Raw genomic sequence first — 27,185 nt, forward strand, 5'->3', positions numbered from 1 at the left:
AAAAAATTGCGATAAAAGTTGCGATGTCTTTTGTATGTTTGTTGAGATGACGTTGTGTGTGTGTGTGTGTGTGTGTGTGTGTGTGTGTCTCTGTGTGTGTGTGTGTGTGTGTCTCTGTGTGTGTGTGTGTGTGTGTCTCTGTGTGTGTCGTGTGTGTGTGTGTGTGTGTGTCTCTGTATGTGTCTCTGTGTGTGTGTGTGTGTGTGTGTGTGTGTGTGTGTGTGTGTGTGTGTGTGTGTGTGTGTGTGTCTGTGTGTCTCTGTATGTGTGTGTGTGTGTGTGTGTGTGTCTCTGTATGTGTGTGTGTGTGTGTGTCTCTGTATGTGTGTCTCTGTGTGTGTGTGTGTGTGTCTGTGTGTGTGTGTGTGTGTGTGTGTGTGTGTGTGTGTGTGTGTGTGTGTGTGTGTGTGTGTGTGTGTGTGTGTGTGTCTCTGTGTGTGTGTGTGTGTGTGTGTGTGTGTGTATGGAGTTGAACCAGCAGTAGCTTTCAGTGACTTTTAGACCGTTCCAGTCTACATTGATGTTAAATGTTTACAGGTTGGCAGGACGGTCTGAAATGTGCTTTGTCTTTCGCTGGATGTTGTGTTGGTAAATGTGAGATGTCAGAAACCTGTTCTCACTCCTGATTGGTCAGTGGCTCTCAGAGTGCATGTGGACTGCTGTGATTGGTTGAAGTTGTGGGAAACTTCAGGTGATTGGTCAAAATTGCGAGTCGCACCAAATTCGCGGTGATTGGTTGAATTTGCGTGAATTGGCGACATCGAGAAATCCTGGAGGGACGGATTACAAGAGACTAGAGACCATGAGACCAGAGACCAGAGACCTGTTTATTCTCTCTCAGACTCATCTGGTTTCATCTTACTGCCTCTTTTCTTTCCCGTCTCCCCCCCCTGACTATCCCGTCTCTCCCTGTCTCATGACCCCCCCCTCCCGGTCTGGAGACAGAGCTTTCTTTATTCCTCTCATCACTGGGCTCTTTATTTATTGATCAGCTGATCGCTGACTGTCACCACTTCTTCCAACCTGTTTTAAACCTTTTTAACTTCATGTGACAGTTTAATGATCAATATTCTATAAATACAAACACCAGACGGCCAATCAGACAGTCAGCAGTCACAGTTTAACTCTTGATATTTCGGCTGAGAATGAGAACTTCACTTTGTTTTCTGTTTCGATGATGTGATCTCTCACACACTTCCTCTTCCTGCCGCTCCCCGCTCTGAGCAGAAGTTAAAAACAGAAAAGAGAAGTTCACACAGAGAGAGAGAGAGACAGCCCCGAAATCACCATCACCACACCCACCAGACTCCATGTAAATAATCAGGTCTTTTAGCGTGTATAGAGCCAGCATATTTCCACCAGACTCCATGTAAATAATCAGGACTTTTAGCGTGTATAGAGCCAGCATATTTCCACATGTAAATGGGTGAATTAAGGGTTTATTTCAACCAAACCAGAGTGGTGATTGTTGGAACAGTGGAAAGATGAACCAAGACGGCTTTTGGTAGTTTTATTTAGTTTCTGTCCACTTTGAATGAAGTGTGTTTTACGATGATAAAAGTCCTGATTATTTACATGGAGTCTGGTGTAGTTTGGTGATGGTGATTTCGGGGCTGTTTCATGTTAAACTAAAAGGATCTTACTCTTTAACTAAAAGGTCTATCTCTGTAGGGATCCATCCCATAATGTTGTCAGACTCTTAGAATAATAATCTGAGTCTGTCAGCAGCAACAACAGAACTTTTAGTGACTAACTGCTGCTGAACATTAGTCCTGTAGGGTAACATTACAGCTTGTTACTAACTGCTGCTGAACATTAGTCCTGTAGGGTAACATTACAGCTTGTTACTAACTGCTGCTGAACATTAGTCCTGTAGGGTAACATTACAGCTTGTTACTAACTGCTGCTGAACATTAGTCCTGTAGGGTAACATTACAGCTTGTTACTAACTGCTGCTGAACATTAGTCCTGTAGGGTAACATTACAGCTTGTTACTAGCTGCTGCTGAACATTAGTCCTGTAGGGTTATGGTACGGTAGTCGTAGTCTCTGACCTGTCTGTCTGCCTGTCTGTCTGTCAGAATAAGGAGAAGGTGCGTCTGAAGGAGCGGGAGAAGGAGGCGAGGGAGCGAGAGGCTCGCCATAGTAATGGCCACCTGTTCACGTCTCTGACGGTGTCGTCGACCACACTGTGTTCCTCCTGCAACCGCAGCATCACGGCCAAGGAGGCGCTCAGCTGCCCAGGTATTCAAATAACTTTATTAACACACACACACACAGAGACACACACACACACACACACAGAGAGACACACACACACACACAGAGTTTATATTTTGTGTAGAACATACTCCTACCATTGTCTCTGGGTATCTGGTACACTTCAGATACCCAGATATCCAGAGACAATGGTAGGAGTATGTTCTACACAAAATATAAACTCTGTAAGTGTGTGTGTGTGTGTGTGTATGTGTGTAACAGATGGTGTGTTAATCCTGCTTCACAATGAGCAGATGATGCACTTCTTCAGATTAAAAACAAACGTTGTGATTGGCTGCTGGGGACGAACCCTGAGAACTAGGTCGAGGGGTAACATGTGTGGTTAGTGAGTGTGTGTGTGTGTGTGTGTGTGTGTGTGTGTGTGTGTGTGTGTGTTTTTCTAAGGTTTAGTGGGGGAGGGGGAGCATTGCCCCCTGGTGGCTGAAATAGGTAATTGCATCTGAGCTGTATGATTAAGTGGAATAACATCCCAGCTAGCTCTTCCTCAGATGGATCTATTACAGCTAGACTGTCTGAGAGCCATGACGCTACAGTAGAAACAGCTAGACTGTCTGAGGGCCATGGAGCTACAGTAGAAACAGCTAGACTGTCTGAGGGCCATGACGCTACAGTAGAAACAGCTAGACTGTCTGAGAGCCATGACGCTACAGTAGAAACAGCTAGACTGTCTGAGGGCCATGGAGCGACAGTAGAAACAGCTAGACTGTCTGAGGGCCATGGAGCGACAGTAGAAACAGCTAGACTGTCTGAGGGCCATGGAGCTACAGTAGAAACAGCTAGACTGTCTGAGGGCCATGGAGCGACAGTAGAAACAGCTAGACTGTCTGAGGGCCATGGAGCGACAGTAGAAACAGCTAGACTGTCTGAGGGCCATGGAGCTACAGTAGAAACAGCTAGACTGTCTGAGAGCCATGGAGCTACAGTAGAAACAGCTAGACTGTCTGAGGGCCATGACGCTACAGTAGAAACAGCTAGACTGTCTGAGGGCCATGACGCTACAGTAGAAACAGCTAGACTGTCTGAGGGCCATGACGCTACAGTAGAAACAGCTAGACTGTCTGAGGGCCATGACGCTACAGTAGAAAAGACCAGAGGGGATCTGTGCAGAGCAGTGGATGTTGTGAGGCTGCTGTCTGAACTTGGATGGCCCTGTCGTGGAGGAGCATCAAGCAGGCTGCAGCGAGATGCTCTTGCTGTCATGGACACAAGGAGGGAGAAGAGTCAGAATCGCGTGTCAATTTCCTCGAGGTTTGCAGTTTTTTATCGAAACATGATGCTGATTTTGAAAACATGCAATCCAGTTATTTTAATGCCACAAGCCCAGATTTTCAAAATGAAATAAAGGACATCTGTGCACACATGCTTTACAACCACATTGCTGAAAAGGTGCAGGAAACTGGGTTTGTCTCTATAACTGTGGATGAGGCCAGGTCCTCCCAAACCGAGCAGCTGCCAGTGTGCATACGATATGCCGAGGAGGTGGACATCACGGAGGGGTTGTTTTGGGTTATATGGACGCTCTGCATCTCACGACGCAGCTGGGATTAGGGAGGCCGTCTACCAAGGGCTGGATATGTCTGGTCTTAAAACATCCCAACTGTGTTACAGGGTTATGACGGCGTGTGTGTGTGTGTGTGTGTGTGTCTGTGTGTGTCTGTGTGTGTGTTTGCAGACTATTTGTGTCTCCTCAGTTCTGCAGGAATGTGGACTTGAGGTTTTAAAGGTCCTTGGGGAAATTATTTTGGGTTCTTTGGGCTGTTGCAGAGACCACAGATAGCAGACAGACAGACGGACAGCAGACAGACAGCTGTCTGTCTGTCTGTCGTTTTAGGGGAGGGGGGGGGATTTATTTACATATTGATCCCATTAAGTGTGTAGATACAGATAACCTGATCAATACAAAGATACAATATGACTGACACTTTTGCACCTGTCAGTCTGTCTCTCGGTCTGTCTGTCTCTCTCTCTGACCGTCTGTCTGTCTCTCTGACTGCCTGTCTCTCTGACTGTCTACCTGTCTGTCTTTTTCAGCCTGTAATGTCACCATCCATAACCGCTGCAGAGACAGTCTGGCCAGCTGTGCCAAGATGAAACAAAGGGTAAGACCTGTCTGTCTATCTCTCTAACCTGTCTGTGTGTCTGTCTGTCTCTCTAACCTGTCTGTCTCTCTAACTGTGTGTCTGTCTGTCTCTCTACCTGTCTGTCTGTCTCTCTAACCTGTCTGTCTGTCTGTCTGTCTCTCTAACCTGTCTGTCTCTCTAACTGTGTGCCTGTCTGTCTCTCTAACTGCCTGTCTGTCTCTCTCTAACAGCAACAGAAGTTGGCTATTGTCAGGAACAGTTCAGCTCTGCAGAACGTCGCCATGAGAACTAAAAGTGAGTCAACCTGTCTCTCTCTCTCTACCGGTCTATCTGTTTCTGTCACATTGACACCACTCCTGCTGCATTGTGGGAAATGTATTTTGATGTCTCTGTGTGCAGCTCCGATGATGAAGGAGCGCCCCAGCTCGGCCATCTACCCGTCTGACAGCCTGCGCCAGTCTCTGCTCGGCTCCAGACGCGTTCGCTCCGGCCTCTCGCTCGCCAAGAGCGTCTCCACCAATAACATCGCAGGGTGAGATGGAACAGCACCTGATTGGCTGTTGAATGTCTGAAAGGCTCTGTTTTTATAACAAGTTTTAACCCTGGAACCAACCAATCAGCTACCAGAGAAATCAGAGTTCAGTTAACGTTTCCATACTGCCTACAGAAAGTTAAACTGTCCACCTGTCTGTCTCTACCTGTCTGTCTCTCTGCCTCTCCGTTTCTCTCTACCTGTCTGTCTCTCTCTACCTGTCTGTTTGTCTATCTACCTGTCTGGTCTGTCTGTCTCTAACCTGTCTGTCTCTAACCTGTCTGTCTCTCAGGATGAGCGAGGACTCTGTGGGTCTGCGGAGGATTCTGTCTCAGTCCACCGAGTCTCTGAACTTCAGGAGCAGAACCTTGTCCATGGAGTCTCTGACAGACGACGGTCAGTCAGTCAGTCAGTCAGTCAATCTTCATCATATAATAAAGTGAGGTGATGATGACGTGTGTCTGTGTGTGTGTGTGTGTGTGTGTACCTGTGTCTCTCAGGTGAGTGGTGGTGGACTCCCCTGCTGGAGGATCTGCAGGTGGAGGGGAGCTGTGTTCAGGCTGACAGCTGGAGTCTGGTGGTGGAGCCGAGCTTCCTGCAGACGCTTCACAAAGACCTCATTAAGAAACAGGACGTCATCTACGGTACACAGACATATCATCATATATATATATATATATATATATATATACACACACACACACTTCATCTACGGTACACAGACACACATCCAGATATACATATATATACACTTCATCTACGGTACACAGACACACATCCAGATATACATATATATACACTTCATCTACTGTACACAGACACATCCAGATATATATATATATACACACACACACACACACACACACACACGTGCTGGTCATATAATTAGAATATCATGAAAAAGTTGATTTATGTCAGTAATTCCATTCAAAAAGTGAAATTTGTATATTATATTCCTTCATCACACACAGAGTGATAGATTTCAAATGTTAATTTCTTTTAATTGTGATGATTATAACTGACAACTAATGAAAACCCCCATTCAGTATCTCAGAAAATTAGAATATTACTTAAAACCAATACAAAAAAGGATTTTTAGAAAAGTGGGCCAACTGAAAAGTATGAACATGAAAAGTATGAGCATGTACAGCACTCAATACTTAGTTGGGGCTCCTTTTGCCTGAATGACTGCAGCAATGCGGCGTGGCGTGGAGTGGATCAGTCTGTGGCCCTGCTCAGGTGTTAGGAGAGCCCAGGTTGCTCTGATAGTGGCCTTCAGCTCTTCTGCATTGTTGGGTCTGGCATATCGCATCATCCTCTTCACAATACCCCATAGATGATCTATGGGGTTAAGGTCAGGCGAGTTTGCTGGCCAATTAAGAACAGGGATACCATGGTCCTTAAACCAGGTACTGGTAGCTTTGGCACTGTGTGCAGGTGCCAAGTCCTGTTGGAAAATGAAATCTGCATCTCCATAAAGTTGGTCAGCAGCAGGAAGCATGAAGTGCTCTAAAACTTCCTGGTAGATGGCTGCGGACCTCAGAAAACACAGTGGACCAACACCAGCAGATGACATGGCACCCCAAACCATCACTGACTGTGGAAACTTTACACTGGACTTCAAGCAACGTGGATTCTGTGCCTCTCCTCTCTTCCTCCAGACTCTGGGACCTTGATTTCCAAAGGAAATGTAAAATGTACTTTCATCAGAGAACATAACTTTGGACCACTCAGCAGCAGTCCAGTCCTTTGTCTTTAGCCCAGGCGAGACGCTTCTGACGCTGTGTCTTGTTCAGGAGTGGCTTGACACAAGGAATGCGACAGCAGTATGTCTTGCATACGTCTGTGTGTGGTGGTTCTTGAAGCACTGACTCCAGCTGCAGTCCACTCTTTGTGAATCCCCCCCACATTTTTGAATGGGTTTTGTTTCACCATCCTCTCCAGGATGCGGTTATCCCTATTGCTTGTACACTTTTTTCTACCACATCTTTTCCTTCCCTTCACCTCTCTATTAATGTGCTTGGACACAGAGCTCTGTGAACAGCCAGCCTCTTTAGCAATGACCTTTCGTGTCTTGCCCTCCTTGTGCAAGGTGTCAATGGTCGTCTTTTGGACAGCTGTCCAGTCAGCAGTCTTCCCCATGATTGTGTAGCCTACAGAACTAGACTGAGGGACCATTTAAAGGCCTTTGCAGGTGTTTTGAGTTAATCAGCTGATTAGAGTGTGGCACCAGGTGTCTTCAATATTGAACCTTGTCACAATATTCTAATTTTCTGAGATACTGAATTTGGGGTTTTCATTAGTTGTCAGTTCTAATCATCAAAAGTAAAAGAAATAAACACTTGAAATATATCAGTCTGTGTGTAATGAATGTATACATTATACAAGTTTCACTTTTTGAATGGAATTACTGAAATAAATCAACTTTTTCATGATATTCTAATTATATGACCAGCACCTGTGTGTGTGTGTGTATGTGATGTATATATATATATATATATATATATATATATATATATATATATATATACATATATATATATATATATATATATATATATATATATATACATATGTATACATACACATCCAGAGATATATATAGATATATATATTAGGGCTGTCAATCGATTAAAAACTTTAATCTAATTAATTACATTCTCTGTGATTAATTAATCTAAATTAATCTCATACATAATTAACTGTGCCTGAACCGAGACTTTTTAAGAAAGTGAAAAAAAGGCCCATATGGCCTTATTGCTAAGGCCATATGGTCAAAATGAAATGATTAATAATAATGTATAACAATAACAATAACTTATTAAATAAAGCAGTAAATTGCTGTTGAACCATCAGATGGAAAAGGACATTTACAATAACTTCAAATGCACCACGACGCTGTAGTTTACCAGTTTCATTGAACGCCCCGTCTGTGTTGTTTCTCCGACGGCAGCTGCAGATTGTTACATCCCGGTGTTGAATCCTCTCCAGTAAAACACAGTCACACTTTACACCGTTTAGGGAACTTCCAGCAAGATGGCGTGTTGAGCAGCAACGCACAGCTAAGGCTGCAGAGAACTTGTCCCAAAACTTGGAATTTGCACTTGATAATTAACACTCAAACCTTTGAAATGGAAGAGAAAAAAGTTTTGAAACCTGCCAAACTGATAATTGACGATGCAAGTAGTGTGAAAACCCAAGAAACGCAGAGTTCAACTGAGCGAATGTCAAAAGATGCAGAAAACGCTGTTGACCACGACATAACCGCCGACCACGACATAACCGCCGACCACGACATAACCGCCGACCACGACATAACCGCCGACCACGACATAACCTCCGACCACGACATAACCTCCGACCACGACATAACCTCCGACCACGACATAACCTCCGACCACGACATAACCTCCGACCACGACATAACCTCCGACCACGACATAACCTCCGACCACGACATAACCTCCGACCACGACATAACCGCCGACCGACATAACCTCCGACCACGACATAACCTCCGACCACGACATAACCCCCGACCACGACATAACCCCCGACCACGACATAACCGCCGACCACGACATAACCTCCGACCACGACATAACCACCGACCACGACATAACCTCCAACCACGACATAACCTCCGACCACGACATAACCTCCGACCACGACATAACCACCGACCACGACATAACCTCCGACCACGACATAACCTCCGACCACGACATAACCGCCGACCACGACTACGCAATGGAAGTTAGTACGGCTAACAAAAGAAAAGATTCTGGGTCCGTCCCCACAACACCGAGCAAGATTCCAGTCGGTAAGAAGAGCTAAAGTGATAATAAAGAGGCGGAGGTCTCCAACCTGGCCATACCGGAAGCTATTCAAAGCATGGAAAAAAACTTTGACAAGGAATTAGCACAACTCAAGGAGCAAGCTAAACAGAGTAGCTGTATGATTGCGAGCTTAACTAAAGCGGTTCAATTTCATGCGGAAGAAGTCAAAGAATGTAAGAAGAAAATAAATGGTCTGGAGTCGCAAAGCGAACTCCTGAAAAAGGAGAACAAAGAGCTGAAGGAAAGGGTCAGGGAGCAAGAAAGATACAAGATGAGATGGTGTCTGAAACTCAAAGGCCTGAAGGAGAAGAATGATGAAAACATCAGAACTGACATCATACACCTCTTCGCTAAGATTGCTCCCGACATGGAAACACGCCAGCTAGAAGACGCCGTAGCCATTGTCCACCGGGTTGGCCGAAAGGAGGACAACAAGAACCGACATGTGGTCATTCTGTTTGCCCGGAGGCTGGTTAAGGAGGAGATGTGGCGCCGAAGCAAGGATTCCCCGGTATGCAAGGAGAGAGGCGTCCGCTTCGCTGAGATGCTACCACTGGAGGACAGGGAGGCGAGGAAGAACCTGTGGCCGCAGATCGAGCAAGCTCGCCGCGAAGGAAAACGTGCTTACTACCGTCGACCTCATGGATACATAGAGGGTCGACAAATTGGCTAAATAGGAGAAAAAGGTTTGACTTAAAAACATGAGTGTTATATAATAACATGGGACACTTTATTTGTTATTTACAGCGTAGGACATATTTTACAAGCTACTTCTGAGTTCTGTGTTGGATTGGTTTGTTATTTATCCATCTTAATGTTCAATTGCACTTTTTCTTCTGCTACGTTAAATGTGAGGGGTCTTAAGGACTTAGTTAAGAGAAAAGCTTTCTTTTTATTTTGCAAAGGGCGTAAAACACAATGAAACGCATTCTTCCGCTCAGACGTGACTTTCTGGACTAACCAGTGGGGGGGATCGGATATTGTTTAGTCACGGAACCAATAGGCTACATCTGCTGGTGTAGCGATCTGTTTGAATAGGTTCCCAGGAGACATCATCACATACAGAGCAGATGGGGAAGGTCACTGGCTAGCGGTCGTTTTAAAGTTGAAAGCCATTTTCTCATATTAACAAATGTGTACGGATATTGAACTGTTGCTCAAAACAAAGAAATGCTTGATAAGATTACTAATACTGTATCAGATATTCAAGCCCTCCACCCCACAGATTTCATTCTGATGGGAGGTGATTGGAATATGACCCCGGGCGAATGGAAAGATAGATGGCCTTCTACATTTTACAGCAATCATTACAACCCCATAATTAGAGAATGTATGAATATCACTGCCTGGTTGATATATGGAGAGTTTTAAACCCAGAGGAAAAACAATACACATGGTACCAACCCAGTGGTACATGTACTTCTAGGATTGACTACTGGCTGGCTGCTAGTTCATTCATAGAGTTTACCTTTCAAGCTTCAATGTCTGAAGGCCCTTTAACTGATCACTGTATGACAGAAAGAACCCTAAACCCAACTGGTAGGGAAAACAACAACAAAGGGTACTGGAAGCTAACAAATAAGGATTACTGTTCAAAAATAAAAGAAATAATTCATGAAATTCAAACTACCGAATCCATAAATAACTATTGCAATAAGTGGGAATATGTAAAATATAAAGTTAGAGAATTTTCTATAACATTTAGCAAGGAAGTAAGGAAAGGAGAGAAGAGGAAAGCAGCCTGTTTTATGACATCAGCCAGCGCTGTAGTAGGCCTGAACTGAGTAGTGAAGACAAGGAGAAACTAATGAAACTACAAAGCCAACTAGATAACCTATATCTTAAAAGAGCCAAGGTGCATTTGTAAGGTCAAGAGCTAAATGGATTGAGGAGGGAGAAAAAAACACGTCATATTTCTGCAACTTAGAAAAGACAAGACGGGAAAAGAACAAGCTTACTGATAGAGGGAGTAGAATATAACCAAACTAAAGTGATAGTTTCACCTTTTACAGTAAGCTCTATACATCTGCATACTCCTGTACTGATTCCAGTAGCTTCATACCAACCACTGATGATGTATTTAAAGGAATGTGTGATCAGATTTAAGAAGAATTAGATGCTGTTAATTTGAAATGGTCAGTAAATAAATCCCCTGGCTCTGATGGACTCACTGCTAGCTTAGCATAAGTTTTTTTGGAATGATATTAGAAATATGCTGTTCAAGGCACTACAAGAATGCATAGAGAAAAGACAGTTGATGCCGACTATGAAACAAGGTTTGATAACTCTTATTCCAAAGTCTGGCAAGGACAAAAGAATACTAGATGATCTTAGACCAGTGACATCACTCAGCACAGACTATACGCTGCTTTCTGGATGTATTGCAACTAGACTCAAACTAGGTTTGTCCCAGATAATAAATGAAACTCAGTCTGGGTTTCTTGGTGGAAGATCGATCCACAGTAACATGAGACTGGTTTCAGATGTGATGGATTACAGTCATCTGTTTTGATTTCTTTTATTTCGTGATTTTTACAAAGCCTTTGATTCGGTAGAGCACCCATTTATTCTAAAAACTCTTGAATACTTTGGATTTGGTAGAACATGTATAAATGTAATTGGCAGGTTATACAGAGACATTAACAGCTGTGTAGCTTTGGAACATGGTGCCTGTCGAAAGAGGCGTTAGACAACAGCTCCCCGTTATTATTTATCTTGGTTGCTGAACTTATGTCAATTAAGATTATAAATAATGGTTCAGAAGGCATACACATTTTGGACAAAGAAATTGTCATAAGTCTATTTTGTGGATGATTCTACGTTATTTTTGACAAATGAAAGGCAGATCATTTAAAGTGTTAAAGTATACCTATATATTTGTATATATATGTGTATATGTGTGTGTGTGTGTGTGTGTGTGTGTGTGTCTGTGTGTGTGTAGAGTTGATCCAGACGGAGTTCCACCACGTGCGTACGCTGCGTATCATGGAGGGCGTGTACCGGCGAGGGATGCTGGAGGAGGTGATGCTGGAGGCCGCCGTGGTCCACACCATCTTCCCATGTCTGGACCAGCTGTTGGAGTGGCACACCAACTTCCTATCGCACCTGCTGAACCGCCGGAGGGAGGGGCTAATGGAGGGCAGCGCCAACAACTTCACCATCCGCAGCATTGGAGACCTGCTGCTCACACAGGTGATACACTCAGAGGTCACACAGGTGATACACTCAGAGGTCACACAGGTGATACACCCAGAGGTCACACAGGTGATACACTCAGAGGTCACACAGGTGATACACCCAGAGGTCACACAGGTGATACACTCAGAGGTCACACAGGTGATACACCCAGAGGTCACACAGGTGATACACTCAGAGGTCACACAGGTGATACACCCAGAGGTCACACAGGTGATACACTCAGAGGTCACACAGGTGATACACTCAGAGGTCACACCTGCTGGACAGCTGGAGTCATTACAGCCTCTGTAAACTAACTCTCTAACTACTGTGTGTGTGTGTGTGTGTGTGTGTGTGTGTGTATGGTATGTGTGTGTGTATGGTGTGTGTGTGTGTGTGTGTGTGTGTGTGTGTGTGTGTGTGTGTGTGTGTGTGTGTGTGTGTGTGTGTGTGTGTCTCTTTGTGTGTGTGTGTGTGTGTGTGTCTGTGTGTGTGTGTGTGTGTGTGTGTGTGTGTGCTCTGTTTGTGTGTGTGTGTGTGTGTCTCTGTGTGTGTGTGTGCTCGTGTGTGTGTGTGTGTGTGTCTGTGTGTGTGTGTGTGTGTGTGTGTGTGTGTGTGTGTGTGTGTGTGTGTGTGTGTGTGTGTGTGTGTGTGTGTGTGTGTGTGTGTGTGTGTGTGTGTAGTTTTCAGGGCAGTGTGCAGACGACATGAAGAAACTTTACTCTGAGTTCTGCAGTCGACACCCGAAAGCTGTGAAACTCTACAAAGAAGTTTTAGCTCGAGACCGACGACTGCAGCAGTTTGTCAGAGTGAGGAACTGATCCTGGACTCTCATTCCCCCTGCTCTGGTGTTTCCTCCTCTCATTCCCCCTGCTCTGGTGTTACCCCCTCTCATTCCCCCTGCTCTGCTTACTATATTTTAATCTGGTTTAAACTGGTTTATTTCTGTGTTGATGTTGACTCTCTCTGTGTCTCTCCATCCCATAATTCTCAGCGTGCCTGTCGGGGTCCTCTGCTGCGTCGTCATGGCGTCCAGGAGTGCATCCTGCTGGTGACACAGCGACTCACAAAGTACCCCGTCCTCATCCAACGAATCCTCGACAACACCAAAGGTAACCTGTTTTTGACAACATTATGGGATGGATCCCTACAGAGATAGACCTTTTAGTTAAAGAGTAAGATCCTTTTTTGGCCCGCGACTCGGATGAGCGTGTGTCTGACAGGGTGGGGGGGCTCTCCATCATGATGTCAGATAAAAGTCCTGATTATTTACATGGAGTCTGGTGGAGATATGCTGGCTCTATACACGCTAAAAAGTCCTGATTATTTACATGGAGTCTGGTGGAGATATGCTGGCTCTATACACGCTAAAAGTAGTGATTATTTACATGGAGTCTGGTGGAAATATGCTGGCTCTATACACGCTAAAAGTAGTGATTATTTACATGGAGTCTGGTGGGTTTGATGATCGGGATTTCGGAGCTGTTTCATGTTAAACTAAAAAGATCTTACTTTGAAACTACCCTTTAATAACCCCTGACCTGTGATGTCACCATGGTTACCTCGTCTAACACCCCTGCTGTCTCCATGGTTACCTCCCCTAGGCAGCGAGGAGGAGGCGCAGGCGTTGAGCCGAGCGCTGCTCCTCCTGAAGGGGCTGATCAGCTCGGTGGACCAGGAGGTTCTGGAGCTGGACCGGACCAGGAGGCTGCAGGAGATCCAGGCTCGGCTGGACCCGCGGGCCGTGGCCCAGGTCCAGGGAGGAGGGGTGTTCAGGGGGGGGGAGCTGCTGAGGAGGAGGCTCCTCCACGACGGGACCCTGCTGCTCAAGCTGCAGGGATCCAGGATGAAAGGTACCAGATACTCTGACCTGTCTCTCTCTCTCTGTGTCTCTCTCTCTCTCTGACCTGTCTGACCTGTCTCTCTCTCTCTCTCTGACCTGTCTCTCTCTCTCTCTGACCTGTCTCTCTCTCTGACCTGTCTCTCTCTCTCTCTCTCTCTGACCTGTTTCTCTCTCTGTCTCTCTATCTGACCTGTCTCTGTATCTCTCTCTCTCTGACCTGTCTGACCTGTCTGTCTCTCTCTCTCTCTCTCTCTCTGACCTGTCTCTCTCTCTCTGACCTGTCTCTGTATCTCTCTCTCTCTGACCTGTCTGACCTGTCTGACCTGTCTCTCTCTCTGACCTGTCTCTCTCTCTCTGACCTGTCTCTATCTCTGTCTCTCTCTCTCTCTGACCTGTCTGACCTGTCTCTCTCTCTGACCTGTCTCTCTCTCTCTGACCTGTCTGACCTGTCTCTCTCTCTCTCTGACCTGTCTCTCTCTCTCTGACCTGTCTCTCTCTCTGTCTCTCTCTCTGACCTGTCTGTCTCTCTCTCTGACCTGTCTGTCTCTCTCTGACCTGTCTGTCTGACCTGTCTGTCTCTCTCTCTCTGACCTGTCTCTCTCTCTGTCTCTCTCTCTCTCTCTGACCTGTCTGTCTGTCTCTCTCTCTCTGACCTGTCTGTCTCTCTCTCTCACTCTCTCTCTATCTGACTTGTCTGTCTGTCTCTCTCTCTGACCTGTCTGTCTCTCTGACCTTTCCGTCTCTCTGACCTGTCTCTCTCTCTCTGACCTGTCCGTCTCTCTGTCTGTCTCTCTGACCTGTCTGTCTCTCTGATTGTCTCCAGATGTGCAGGTCCTGCTGATGTCAGACATCTTGGTTTTCCTTCAGGAGAAAGATCAGAAGTTCACTTTCCCTTCACTGGTGAGTCACATCTCTCCTCCTCCTCTCCTCTCTTTCAGCAGGCTGCTCTCCTCCTCTCTCCTCCTCTCCTCCTCCTCTCTCCTCCTCATCTCCTCTCTCTCAGCAGGCTGCTCTCCTCCTCCCCTCTCCTCCTCTCTCCTCCTCTCCTTGTCCCCTCTCCTCCTCTCTCCTCCTCTCCTCCTCTCTCCTCCTCCTCTCCTCTCTCTCAGCAGGCTGCTCTCCTCCTCTCTCCTCCTCTCTTCCTCTCCTCCTCCCCTCTCCTCCTCTCCTCTCCTCCTCTCCTCCTCTCATCCTCTCCTCCTCCTCTTCTCTCTCCTCCTCTTCTGTAGAGGCTGATGGTAACAGTGTGTGAGTGTTATGATGAATGCTCGCTGTTTGCTGGAGAGAGAGAGACAGTGCCTGTCTGTCTCTCCCCCTGCCTGTCTGTCTGACCGTGTGCCTGTCTCTCCCCCTGCCTGTCTGTTTGACCATGTACCTGTCTCTCTCCCTGTCTGTCTGTCTGTCTGACCGTGTACCTGTCTCTCCCCCTGCCGGTCTGTCTGACCGTGTGCCTGTCTCTCCCCCTGCCTGTCTGTCTGACCGACCATGTGCCTGTCTCTCCCCCTGCCTGTCTGACCTGTACCTGTCTCTCTCCCTGCCTGTCTGTCTCTCTGACCGTCTACCTGTCTCTCCCCCTGCCTGTCTGTCTGACCCTGTACCTGTCTCTCCCCCTGCCTGTCTGTCTGACCATGTACTTGTCTCTCCCCCTGCCTGTCTGTCTGACTGTGTGCCTGTCTCTCCCCTGCCTGTCTGTCTGACCATGTACCTGTCTCTCCCCCTGCCTGTCTGTCTGATCATGTACCTGTCTCTCCCCCTGCCTGCCTGTCTGACCCTGTGCCTGTCTCTCCCCTGCCTGTCTGTCTGACTATGTACCTGTCTCTCCCCCTGCCTGTCTGTCTGACCGTGTGCCTGTCTCTCCCCTGCCTGTCTGTTTGACCATGCCTGTCTCCCCCGCCTGTCTGTCTGACCGTGTGCCTGTCTCTCCCCCTGCCTGTCTGTCTGACCGTGTGCCTGTCTCTCCCCTGCCTGTCTGACCCTGTACCTGTCTCTCTCCCTGCCTGTCTGTCTGCCTGTCTGTCTGACTGTCTACCTGTCTCCCCCTGCCTGTCTGTCTGACCGTGTACCTGTCTCTCCCCCGCCGTTCTGTCTGACCGTGTGCCTGTCTCTCCCCTGCCTGTCTGTTTGACCATGTACCTGTCTTTCTCCTGTCTGTCTTTCTGTCTGACCGTGTACCTGTCTCTCCCCTGCCGGTCTGTCTGACCGTGTGCCTGTCTCCCCCCTGCCTGTCTGTCCTGACCGACCATGTGCCTGTCTCTCCCCTGCCTGTCTGACCTGTACCTGTCTCTCTCCCTGCCTGTCTGTCTCTCTGACCATCTACCTGTCTCTCCCCCCTGCCTGTCTGTCTGACCCTGTACCTGTCTCTCCCCCTGCCTGTCTGTCTGACCATGTACTTGTCTCTCCCCCTGCCTGTCTGTCTGACTGTGTGCCTGTCTCTCCCCTGCCTGTCTGTCTGACCATGTACCTGTCTCTCCCCTGCCTGTCTGTCTGATCATGTACCTGTCTCTCCCCCTGCCTGCCTGTCTGACCCTGTGCCTGTCTCTCCTGCCTGTCTGTCTGACTATGTACCTGTCTCTCCCCCTGCCCTGTCTGTCTGACTGTGACCTGTCTCTCCCTGCCTGTCTGTTTGACCATGTACCTGTCTCTCCCCTGCCTGTCTGTCTGACCGTGTGCCTGTCTCTCCCCCTGCCTGTCTGTCTGACCGTGTGCCTGTCTCTCCCCCTGCCTGTCTGACCCTGTACCTGTCTCTCTCCTGCCTGTCTGTCTGCCTGTCTGTCTGACCGTCTACCTGTCTCTCCCCTGCCTGTCTGTCTGACCGTGTACCTGTCTCTCCCCCTGCCGTTCTGTCTGACCGTGTGCCTGTCTCTCCCCTGCCTGTCTGTTTGACCATGTACCTGTCTCTCTCCCTGTCTGTCTGTCTGTCTGACCGTGTACCTGTCTCTCCCCCTGCCGGTCTGTCTGACCGTGTGCCTGTCTCTCCCCCTGCCTGTCTGTCTGACCGACCATGTGCCTGTCTCTCCCCCTGCCTGTCTGACCTGTACCTGTCTCTCTCCCTGCCTGTCTGTCTCTCTGACCGTCTACCTGTCTCTCCCCCTGCCTGTCTGTCTGACCCTGTACCTGTCTCTCCCCCTGCCTGTCTGTCTGACCATGTACTTGTCTCTCCCCCTGCCTGTCTGTCTGACTGTGTGCCTGTCTCTCCCCTGCCTGTCTGTCTGACCATGTACCTGTCTCTCCCCCTGCCTGTCTGTCTGATCATGTACCTGTCTCTCCCCCTGCCTGCCTGTCTGACCCTGTGCCTGTCTCTCCCCTGCCTGTCTGTCTGACTATGTACCTGTCTCTCCCCCTGCCTGTCTGTCTGACCGTGTACCTGTCTCTCCCCCTGCCTGTCTGTTTGACCATGTACCTGTCTCTCCCCCTGCCTGTCTGTCTGACCGTGTGCCTGTCTCTCCCCCTGCCTGTCTGTCTGACCGTGTGCCTGTCTCTCCCCCTGCCTGTCTGACCCTGTACCTGTCTCTCTCCCTGCCTGTCTGTCTGCCTGTCTGTCTGACCGTCTACCTGTCTCTCCCCCTGCCTGTCTGTCTGACCGTGTACCTGTCTCTCCCCCTGCCGTTCTGTCTGACCGTGTGCCTGTCTCTCCCCCTGCCTGTCTGTCTGACCGACCATGTGCCTGTCTCTCCCCCTGCCTGTCTGACCCTGTACCTGTCTCTCTCCCTGCCTGTCTGACCGTCTACCTGTCTCTCCCCCTGCCTGTCTGTCTGACCAGGACAAGTCTCCCGTGGTGTCCCTGAACAACCTTATCGTCAGAGACATAGCCAATCAGGAGCGAGGGATGTACCTGATCTCTGCCTCCACGCCGCCAGAGATGTACGAGCTGCACGTTTCCTCCAAAGACGACCGACGCACCTGGATGGGCCGCATCCAGCAGGCTGCCCTCAGGTACTGCTATAATATACTTATACTGCATAATATACTTCATATTAAACATATATCATCCAGCAGGCTGCCCTCAGGTACTGCTATAATATACTTATACTGCATAATATACTTCATATTAAACATATATCATCCAGCAGGCTGCCCTCAGGTACTGCTATAATATACTTATACTGCATAATATACTTCATATTAAACATATATCATCCAGCAGGCTGCCCTCAGGTACTGCTATAATATACTTATACTGCATAATATACTTCATATTAAACATATATCATCCAGCAGGCTGCCCTCAGGTACTGCTATAATATACTTATACTGCATAATATACTTCATATTAAACATATATCATCCAGCAGGCTGCCCTCAGGTACTGCTATAATATACTTATACTGCATAATATACTTCATATTAAACATATATCATCCAGCAGGCTGCTCTCAGGTACTGCTATAATATACTTATACTGCATAATGTACTTCATATTAAACATATATCATCCAGCAGGCTGCCCTCAGGTACTGCTATAATATACTTATACTGCATAATGTACTTCATATTAAACATATATCATCCAGCAGGCTGCCCTCAGGTACTGCTATAATATACTTATACTGCATAATGTACTTCATATTAAACATATATCATCCAGCAGGCTGCTCTCAGGTACTGCATAATATACTTATACTGCATAATGTACTTCATATTAAACATATATCATCCAGCAGGCTGCCCTCAGGTACTGCTATAATATACTTATACTGCATAATATACTTCATATTAAACATATATCATCCAGCAGGCTGCCCTCAGGTACTGCTATAATATACTTATACTGCATAATATACTTCATATTAAACATATATCATCCAGCAGGCTGCTCTCAGGTACTGCATAATATACTTATACTGCATAATATACTTCATATTAAACATATATCATCCAGCAGGCTGCTCTCAGGTACTGCTATAATATACTTATACTGCATAATATACTTCATATTAAACATATATCATCCAGCAGGCTGCTCTCAGGTACTGCTATAATATACTTATACTGTATAATATACTTCATATTAAACATATATCATCCAGCAGGCTGCTCTCAGGTACTGCATAATATACTTATACTGCATAATATACTTCATATTATACATATATCATCCAGCAGGCTGCTCTCAGGTACTGCATAATATACTTATACTGCATAATATACTTCATATTAAACATATATCATCCAGCAGGCTGCTCTCAGGTACTGCATAATATACTTATACTGCATAATATACTTCATATTAAACATATCATCCAGCAGGCTGCTCTCAGGTACTGCTATAATATACTTATACTGCATAATATACTTCATATTATACATATATCATCCAGCACGCTGCTCTCAGGTACTGCTATAAAATACTTCATATTAAACATATATCATCCAGCACGCTGCTCTCAGGTACTACATAATGTACTTATACTGCATAATATACTTCATATTAAACATATATCATCCAGCACGCTGCTCTCAGGTACTGCTATAATATACTTATACTGCATAATATACTTCATATTATACATGTATCATCCAGCAGGCTGCTCTCAGGTACTGCTATAATATACTTATACTGCATAATATACTTCATATTATACATGTATCATCCAGCAGGCTGCCCTCAGGTACTGCTATACTATATTTATACTGCATATTATACTTCATAATATACATATATCATCCAGCAAGCTGCTCTCAGGTTACTACTATAATATATTTATACTTCATATTATACTTCATAATATACATATATCATCCAGCAGAGTCTAGGAGAGTCTGGGAGAGTCTGGGAGAGTCTAGGAGAGTCTGGGAGAGTCTGGGAGAGTCTGGGAGAGTCTGGGAGAGTCTAGGAGAGTCTGTGAGAGTCTGGGAGAGTCTGGGAGAGTCTGGGAGAGTCTAGGAGAGTCTGGGAGAGTCTGGGAGAGTCTAGGAGAGTCTGTGAGAGTCTGGGAGAGTCTGGGAGAGTCTGGGAGAGTCTGGGAGAGTCTGGGAGAGTCTGGGAGAGTCTGGGAGAGTCTAGGAGAGTCTGTGAGAGTCTGGGAGAGTCTAGGAGAGTCTAGGAGAGTCTGGGAGAGTCTGTGAGAGTCCCAGTTATCAGTGATTGACCCCGCGTTGTGTTTTTGTGCAGCTGTCCGTCCAGAGACGAGTTTCCTCTCATCGAGACTGAAGACAAAGCTTTACTGCGACGACTCAGAGGTACAACTTCCTGCTTCTTCTCCTCTTTCTCTGTGTGTGTGTGTGTGTGTGTGTGTGTGTGTAGTAAATAAAGCAGGTGTAATACTACATTGTGTGTGTGTAATACTACGTTGTGTGTGTGTGTGTGTGTGTGTGTGTGTGTGTGTGTGTGCAGTATATGAAGCAAGTGTAATACTGCGTTGTGTGTGTGTAATACTACGTTCTGTGTGTGTGTGTGTGTGTGTGCAGCGGACATCCAGCAGAAGGACCGGGAGGTTCTGGAGCTCCTGCAGGAGCGCGTCACGCTGTTCTCAGACCTGGTGGAGGCCACAGGGAGAGGAGGAAGAGATGGAGGAGAGGAGGAGGAGGAGGAGGGAGGAGGAGGAGGAGGAGTGGAGATCTCCTCCTCCTGCAGGAATCTGTTCAGAGCAAACACTCCTCTGGCTCCGCAGGCCGAGCCGCTGCTCACCGCTGCCATCACTCAGGGTCAGTCTGGGTCACATTATATTCTCTGTTTAATGTTTTATATTTTATATATTATATTTTATATATTAGGGCTGTCAGCATTAATCGAGATGTGATTAAGGGCCGAGCATAACGCGTTAATTTTTTTAATCGCATTAATCTCATGCCTCCATTTATTAATGTATTTCCACCTCACTGGGCTTGGCGTGGGGCCTAATATTTTGACCCTCTGCAGCACCGTTACTTCTCATCAAGCTGCCACTTCCTCCTAACACATCCTGCTGCTGCAGGCTGCAGCATGATGGAGAAACACAGCAGCAATAACTCTGAATGGAGCTTTTTATTTTCCTAAACTCCCAGACGGCTCGTAGACAAGTCTAAACCATATGCACGTTGAGTAAAGCTGAACTAAAAGATCACCGAAGCACGTCCAGCTGGAGCTACCAGCTACGAGCTAAGCATAGTAGTACAGTTAACGTGATGCTACCTGCCAGCATGCTACCCACTCAGGCTAAGCAGTATTTTGGAGAGTGCTACTAGCCGACCTGTTGATGAAACCAAATCCCAAGAAATGACTACAGCTCTTGCGAAACAGGTGGCAACTAACTGCAGACCTGTCAGCATCGTAGAGGACTCGGGTCTTAAAGACGTACTACGGTTGGCATGTTCTGACCCGTCTTATACATGGCCGTCGAGGGGACAGTAGTCTCACCTGACCCGTCTTATACATGGCCGTCGAGGGGACAGTAGTTTCACCTGACCCGTCTTATACATGGCCGTCGAGGGGACGGTAGTCTCACCTGACCCGTCTTATACGTGGCCGTCGAGGGGACAGTAGTTTCACCTGACCCGTCTTATACGTGGCCGTCGAGGGGACAGTAGTTTCACCTGACCCGTCTTATACATGGCCGTCGAGGGGACAGTAGTCTCACCTGACCCGTCTTATACGTGGCCGTCGAGGGGGACAGTAGTCTCACCTGACCCGTCTTATACGTGGCCGTCAAGGGGACAGTAGTCTCACCTGACCCGTCTTACACGTGGCCGTCGAGGGGACAGTAGTCTCACCTGACCCGTCTTACACGCGGCCGACGAGGGGGACAGTAGTCTCACCTGACCCGTCTTATACACGGCCGTCGAGGGGGACAGTAGTCTCACCTGACCCGTCTTATACGTGGCCGTCGAGGGGACAGTAGTCTCACCTGACCCGTCTTATACGTGGCCGTCGAGGGGACAGTAGTCTCACCTGACCCGTCTTATACGTGGCCGTCGAGGGGACAGTAGTCTCACCTGACCCGTCTTATACGTGGCCGTCGAGGGGACAGTAGTCTCACCACACGCAGCCTGAGAAAGCAGCCACACTGGAACTGCTGCAAAGTGATGCAAGGTGATCACTGGACATCAGTGAGGAATCCAAATTATTTAGGAGTTACTGCGCACTATATTGTCTCTAGATTGAAATGTGTGACTAGATTCACACATTTTTCTTTTGTTTACAGTAAATAATAAATAAAAATGTTAAAGTCAAGTTCATAAAGTCACTTTCTTTGCATTCATTTGATTCCCAGTTAAGATCCTCTGGTAAGAACGGCTTTCACTGTTAATATGGACTTAATAACTGTTCTGAAATGCTAAATAACAGAATTATAATCATGTGATAAAACATGCGGTTAATCGCGATTAGACAGCCATCATTTTATATTTTATATTGTATATAAAACAGCAGAATCCGAGTGAATGTGTTTCTGTTTCAGTGGATAAACTGAGCGAGCTGCTGCTGAACTCCAACATCCAGAAATCCTCCAACGGGAACCTCGAGATCAGCAGTAAGTCTCTCTCTAACCTGTCTGTCTGCCTGCCTGTCTCTCTAACCTGTCTGTCTGTCTGCCTGTCTCTCTGTCTAACCTGTCTGTCTGTCTCTCTAACCTGTCTGTCTGTCTCTCCCTAACCTGTCTGTCTCTCTCTCTCTCTAACTTCTATGTCTGCCTGTCTCTCTCTAACCTGTCTGTCTGCCTGTCTCTCTCTCTAACCTGCCTGTCTCTCTCTCTCTAACCTGGCTGCCTGTCTCTCTCTCTAACTTGTCTGTCTGCCTCTCTCTCTGTCTAACCTGTCTGTCTGTCTCTCTAACCTGTCTGTCTGCCTGCCTGTCTCTCTCTGTCTAACCTGTCTGTCTGTCTCTCTAACCTGTATGTCTCTCTCTCTAACCTATCTGTCTGCCTGTCTCTCTCTCTAACCTGTCTGTCTCTCTTTAACCTGTCTGTCTCTCTCTCTCTCTAACCTGTCTGTTGCTCTCTCTAACTTCTATGTCTGCCGGTCTCTCTCTCTCTAACCTGTCTGTCTGCCTGCCTGTCTCTCTGTCTAACCTGTCTGTCTGTCTCTCTAACCTGTCTGTCTGTCTCTCCCTAACCTGTCTGTCTCTCTCTCTCTCTCTAACCTGTCTGTTGCTCTCTCTAACTTCTATGTCTGCCTGTCTCTCTCTCTAACCTGTCTGTCTGCCTGTCTCTCTCTCTAACCCGCCTGTCTCTCTCTCTCTAACCTGTCTGCCTGTCTCTCTCTCTAACTTGTCTGTCTGCCTGTCTCTCTCTCTAACCTGTCTGTCTGCCTGTCTCTCTCTCTAACCTGTCTGTCTGTCTAACCTGTCTGTCTGCATGTCTCTCTCTCTAACCTGCCTGTGTCTGCCTGTCTCTCTCTCTAACCTGTCTATCTGCCTGTCTCTCTCTCCAACCTGTCTTCCTGTCTCTCTCTAACCTGTCTATCTGCATGTCTCTCTCTCCAACCTGTCTGCCGGTCTCTCTCTAACCTGTATGTCTGCCTGTCTCTCTCTCTCTAACCTGTCTTTCTGTCTCTCTCTCTAACCCGTCTGTCTATCTCTCTAACATGTCTGCCTGTCTCTCTCTCTAACCTGTCTGTCTGTCTGCCTGTCTCTCTCTCTAACCTGTCTCTCTCTCTCTAACCTGTCTGTCCGCCTGTCTTGCTTTCTCTAACCTGTCTGTCTGTCTCTCTCTCAGACGGTGACTCTGGTTCTCTGAACGGATCTTTTGAGTTGACGAGCTCCTCGAAGGTAAATCATCTCATTTATCCTCCGAGTAGTTTCAGATTAAAGATGAAATATTTATATATATATATATATTTTACATTATTAAACTGAAGGAATGTGAAACAAAAGTGTTTAAAGTGTTTAAAAGTGTTTAGTGTGTAGAACACGGAGTGTAAAAACGGTCAGATTCTGCATGAAGTCTGGTGTGATCGTCCTCGTCCTCTTACATTATTCAGCAGAACATTTAGAATATATAGACACAGTACTGGTGTATGTTTCTCCTCCCTTGTTTTAGTTCACTAGAAAGGAACGTTTTCTGTAAAAGGACTTTTTTGTAATGTTGTCGTTATTCTCAGGATGTTAGTTGGGTTTAACCCTCAAAATAAGAGCCTGGCTGGAAAAGGCTGCCGGTTAGAACAACAGAAAGACGAGAAACAAAGTTTATGGAACATTTTCTGTCTTGTTTTTCTCTTTCAGGACAGAAATGGCAACCAGCTGCAGGAACGCACCTTAAACCAGGTAACTGACCTTATAGCTATATAACTTTATAACTACGTATATATCTACGTATATATATCTATATCTATAGATATAGATATATATAACGGAACTTAAAGGGATACTTCACTGATTTAGCATTAAGCTTTGTATCAGCAGAAACCCGGTAGTATTTTTGAATGACCGTGCTTCCCATCATGAGAGGGGAGATCTCTGGTCTCATGTCCCCCTGAGACTACTGAACTGACCTTATGTCTACGTATATATCTACATATATATCTACGTAACTAACCTTATATCTACGTATATATCTACGTATATGTCTACGTATATATATATATAACGCACCTTAAACCAGGTAACCTTATATCTACGTATATATCTACGTATATGTCTACGTATATATCTACGTAACTGACCTTATATCTATATAACTGACCTTATATCTATATATCTATATAACTGACCTTATATCTATGTAACTGACCTTATATCTATATAACTGACCATATATCTATATAACTGACCTTATATCTATATAACTGACCTTATATCTATATAACTGACCTCATATCTATATAACTGACCTTATATCTATATAACTGACCTTATAACTGACCTTATATCTATATATGTATATAACTGACCTTATATCTATATAACTGACCTTATATCTATATAACTGACCTTATATCTATATAACTGACCTTATATCTATATAACTGACCTTATATCTATATAACTGACCTTATATCTATATAACTGACCTTATATCTATATAACTGACCTTATATCTATATAACTGACCTTATATCTATATATCTATATAACTGACCTTATATCTATATAACTAACCTTGTATCTATATAACTGACCTTATATCTATTTAACTGACCTTATATCTATATAACTGACCTTATATATATATAACTGAACTTATATCTATATAACTGACCTTATAGCTATATAATTGACCTTATATCTATATATTTATATAACTGACCTTATATCTATTTAACTGACCTTATATCTATATAACTGACCTTATATCTATATATCTATATAACTGACCTTATATCTATATAACTGACCTTATATCTATATATTTATATAACTGACCTTATATCTATTTAACTGACCTTATATCTATATAACTATATAGCTGACCTTATATCTATATAACTGACCTTATATCTATATAACTAACCTTGTATCTATATATCTATATAACTGACCTTATATCTATATCACTGACCTTATATCTATTTAACTGACCTTATATCTATATAACTGACCTTATATCTATATCACTGACCTTATATCTATTTAACTGACCTTATATCTATATAACTGACCTTATATCTATATAACTGACCTTATATCTATTTAAATGACCTTGTATCTATATAACTAACCTTGTATCTATATCACTGACCTTATATCTATTTCACTGACCTTATATCTATTTAACTGACCTTATATCTATATAACTGACCTTATATCTATATATCTATATAACTGACCTTATATCTATATCACTGACCTTATATCTATATATCTATATAACTGACCTTATATCTATATCACTGACCTTATATGTATATAACTGACCTTATATCTATATAACTGACCTTATATCTATATAACTGACCTTATATCTATATATCTATATAACTGACCTTATATCTATATAACTAACCTTGTATCTATATAACTGACTTTATATCTATTTAACTGACCTTATATCTATATATCTATATAACTGACCTTATATATATATAACTGACCTTATATCTATATAACTGACCTTATAGCTATATAACTGACCTTATATCTATATAACTGACCTTATATCTATATAACTGACCTTATATCTATATAACTGACCTTATATCTATATAACTGACCTTATATCTATATATCTATATAACTGACCTTATATCTATATAACTGACCGTATATCTATGTAACTGACCTTATATCTATATAACTGACCTTATATCTATATATCTATATAACTGACCTTATATCTATATAACTGACCTTATATCTATATATCTATATAACTGACCTTATATCTATATAACTGACCTTATATCTATATAACTGACCTTATATCTATATATCTATATAACTGACCTTATATCTATATAACTGACCTTATATCTATATAACTGACCTTATATCTATATATCTATATAACTGACCTCATATCTATATAACTGACCTTATATCTATATAACTGACCTTATATCTATATAACTGACCTATATCTATATAACTGACCTTATATCTATATAACTGACCCTATATCTATATAACTGACTTTATATCTATATAACTGACCTTATATCTATGTAACAATACGTCTCCATAACAGCAGGCGGTTCTAATCTGTATTTTCGCCCAACACATGAAACCCAGAAATGACGAATGCATCACGTGGGTCTGGCTTCTCCGAATTTCAAAGCCAGACCATAATGGCGGAATAGGATACATATAGCATATTATACGAAGACAGTTCACTGAAACGTGTTTCTGAAAACATTTGAAGAGAGAAATAGGCCGTGCAGTTGCTGAATCTATCTTCATTTCAGATCAACAAAGGTCAGTTTAAAAGATCTTCATCAGATTTTAGTAGGCGTTCGTCAGGCTCATTCCGCTCCTCATTTCCGCTCAGTGTTGTAACATAAGTACACTGATTCGCTAGTCAAGGGCTAGCACTCCACCAATCAGATTGGTCATTGAGTCCGACTGCCCACTGGCCGATTCAACAAGTCAAATCAGCCCAAATGAAGGCCGACAGCTCCTCTGACGGACGACGGCATGGAACACACTGACCAGACTCGAGTCACGACCTCGTCAGACGGTCAGACGGCCGATTATCGGGATGGTGGGTCAGCGCCATCAGATCAGATCAGATCAGATTAGATCAGATCAGATCAGAGGGAGAACAGCGAGGTAGAGCGTGGAGCAAAACGCAGCACAGGTAAACGTCATAAACATTTCTTTTGGCTTTAGTTGCGCCTTGAAATGTCAGCGGCAACTCCAAGCCCTGCGCCATGCCGACGGTAGCTTCCTCCGAGTGTCTCCACACGGGGAAACGAAGCCACTACCGGGAGCACGTGTAGGCGGCTTAACGGGGCAACTGCTGTCTTTCTGCTGAGTGGGTGTGATGTCACTGCTGTACGCAGGATTTGATTGGCTATATCGACCTTAACACACAACAGAACGGTGTTTTGTTGAACGCATGCAGAACTAAGGTGGTTTACAGACAA

General features: G+C 45.0%; 1 protein-coding gene across 1 annotated transcript in view; it reads left to right on the forward strand.

Moving 5' to 3' along the window:
* Positions 1-1,234: 1,234 nt before the first annotated feature.
* Positions 1,235-27,185, forward strand: part of arhgef2b (rho/rac guanine nucleotide exchange factor (GEF) 2b) — a gene marked incomplete at its 5' end in the record, with an annotated part of 29,152 nt that continues 3,201 nt past the window's right edge. The window contains 18 exons of the mRNA XM_078245156.1: positions 1,235-1,312; positions 2,081-2,243; positions 4,311-4,378; positions 4,591-4,654; positions 4,760-4,892; positions 5,185-5,288; positions 5,393-5,536; positions 11,673-11,923; positions 12,592-12,717; positions 12,903-13,020; positions 13,513-13,761; positions 14,575-14,651; positions 17,512-17,684; positions 19,864-19,931; positions 20,160-20,396; positions 22,127-22,198; positions 23,381-23,433; positions 23,887-23,928. Coding sequence (XP_078101282.1) covers positions 1,235-1,312; positions 2,081-2,243; positions 4,311-4,378; positions 4,591-4,654; positions 4,760-4,892; positions 5,185-5,288; positions 5,393-5,536; positions 11,673-11,923; positions 12,592-12,717; positions 12,903-13,020; positions 13,513-13,761; positions 14,575-14,651; positions 17,512-17,684; positions 19,864-19,931; positions 20,160-20,396; positions 22,127-22,198; positions 23,381-23,433; positions 23,887-23,928 — 2,220 coding nt within the window. The remainder of the gene's footprint in view (positions 1,313-2,080; positions 2,244-4,310; positions 4,379-4,590; positions 4,655-4,759; positions 4,893-5,184; positions 5,289-5,392; positions 5,537-11,672; positions 11,924-12,591; positions 12,718-12,902; positions 13,021-13,512; positions 13,762-14,574; positions 14,652-17,511; positions 17,685-19,863; positions 19,932-20,159; positions 20,397-22,126; positions 22,199-23,380; positions 23,434-23,886; positions 23,929-27,185) is intronic.

The sequence above is a fragment of the Sander vitreus genome, unplaced genomic scaffold (assembly GCF_031162955.1).
Source record: "Sander vitreus isolate 19-12246 unplaced genomic scaffold, sanVit1 ctg395_0, whole genome shotgun sequence".
In the NCBI taxonomy this organism is placed as follows: Eukaryota; Metazoa; Chordata; class Actinopteri; order Perciformes; family Percidae; genus Sander; species Sander vitreus.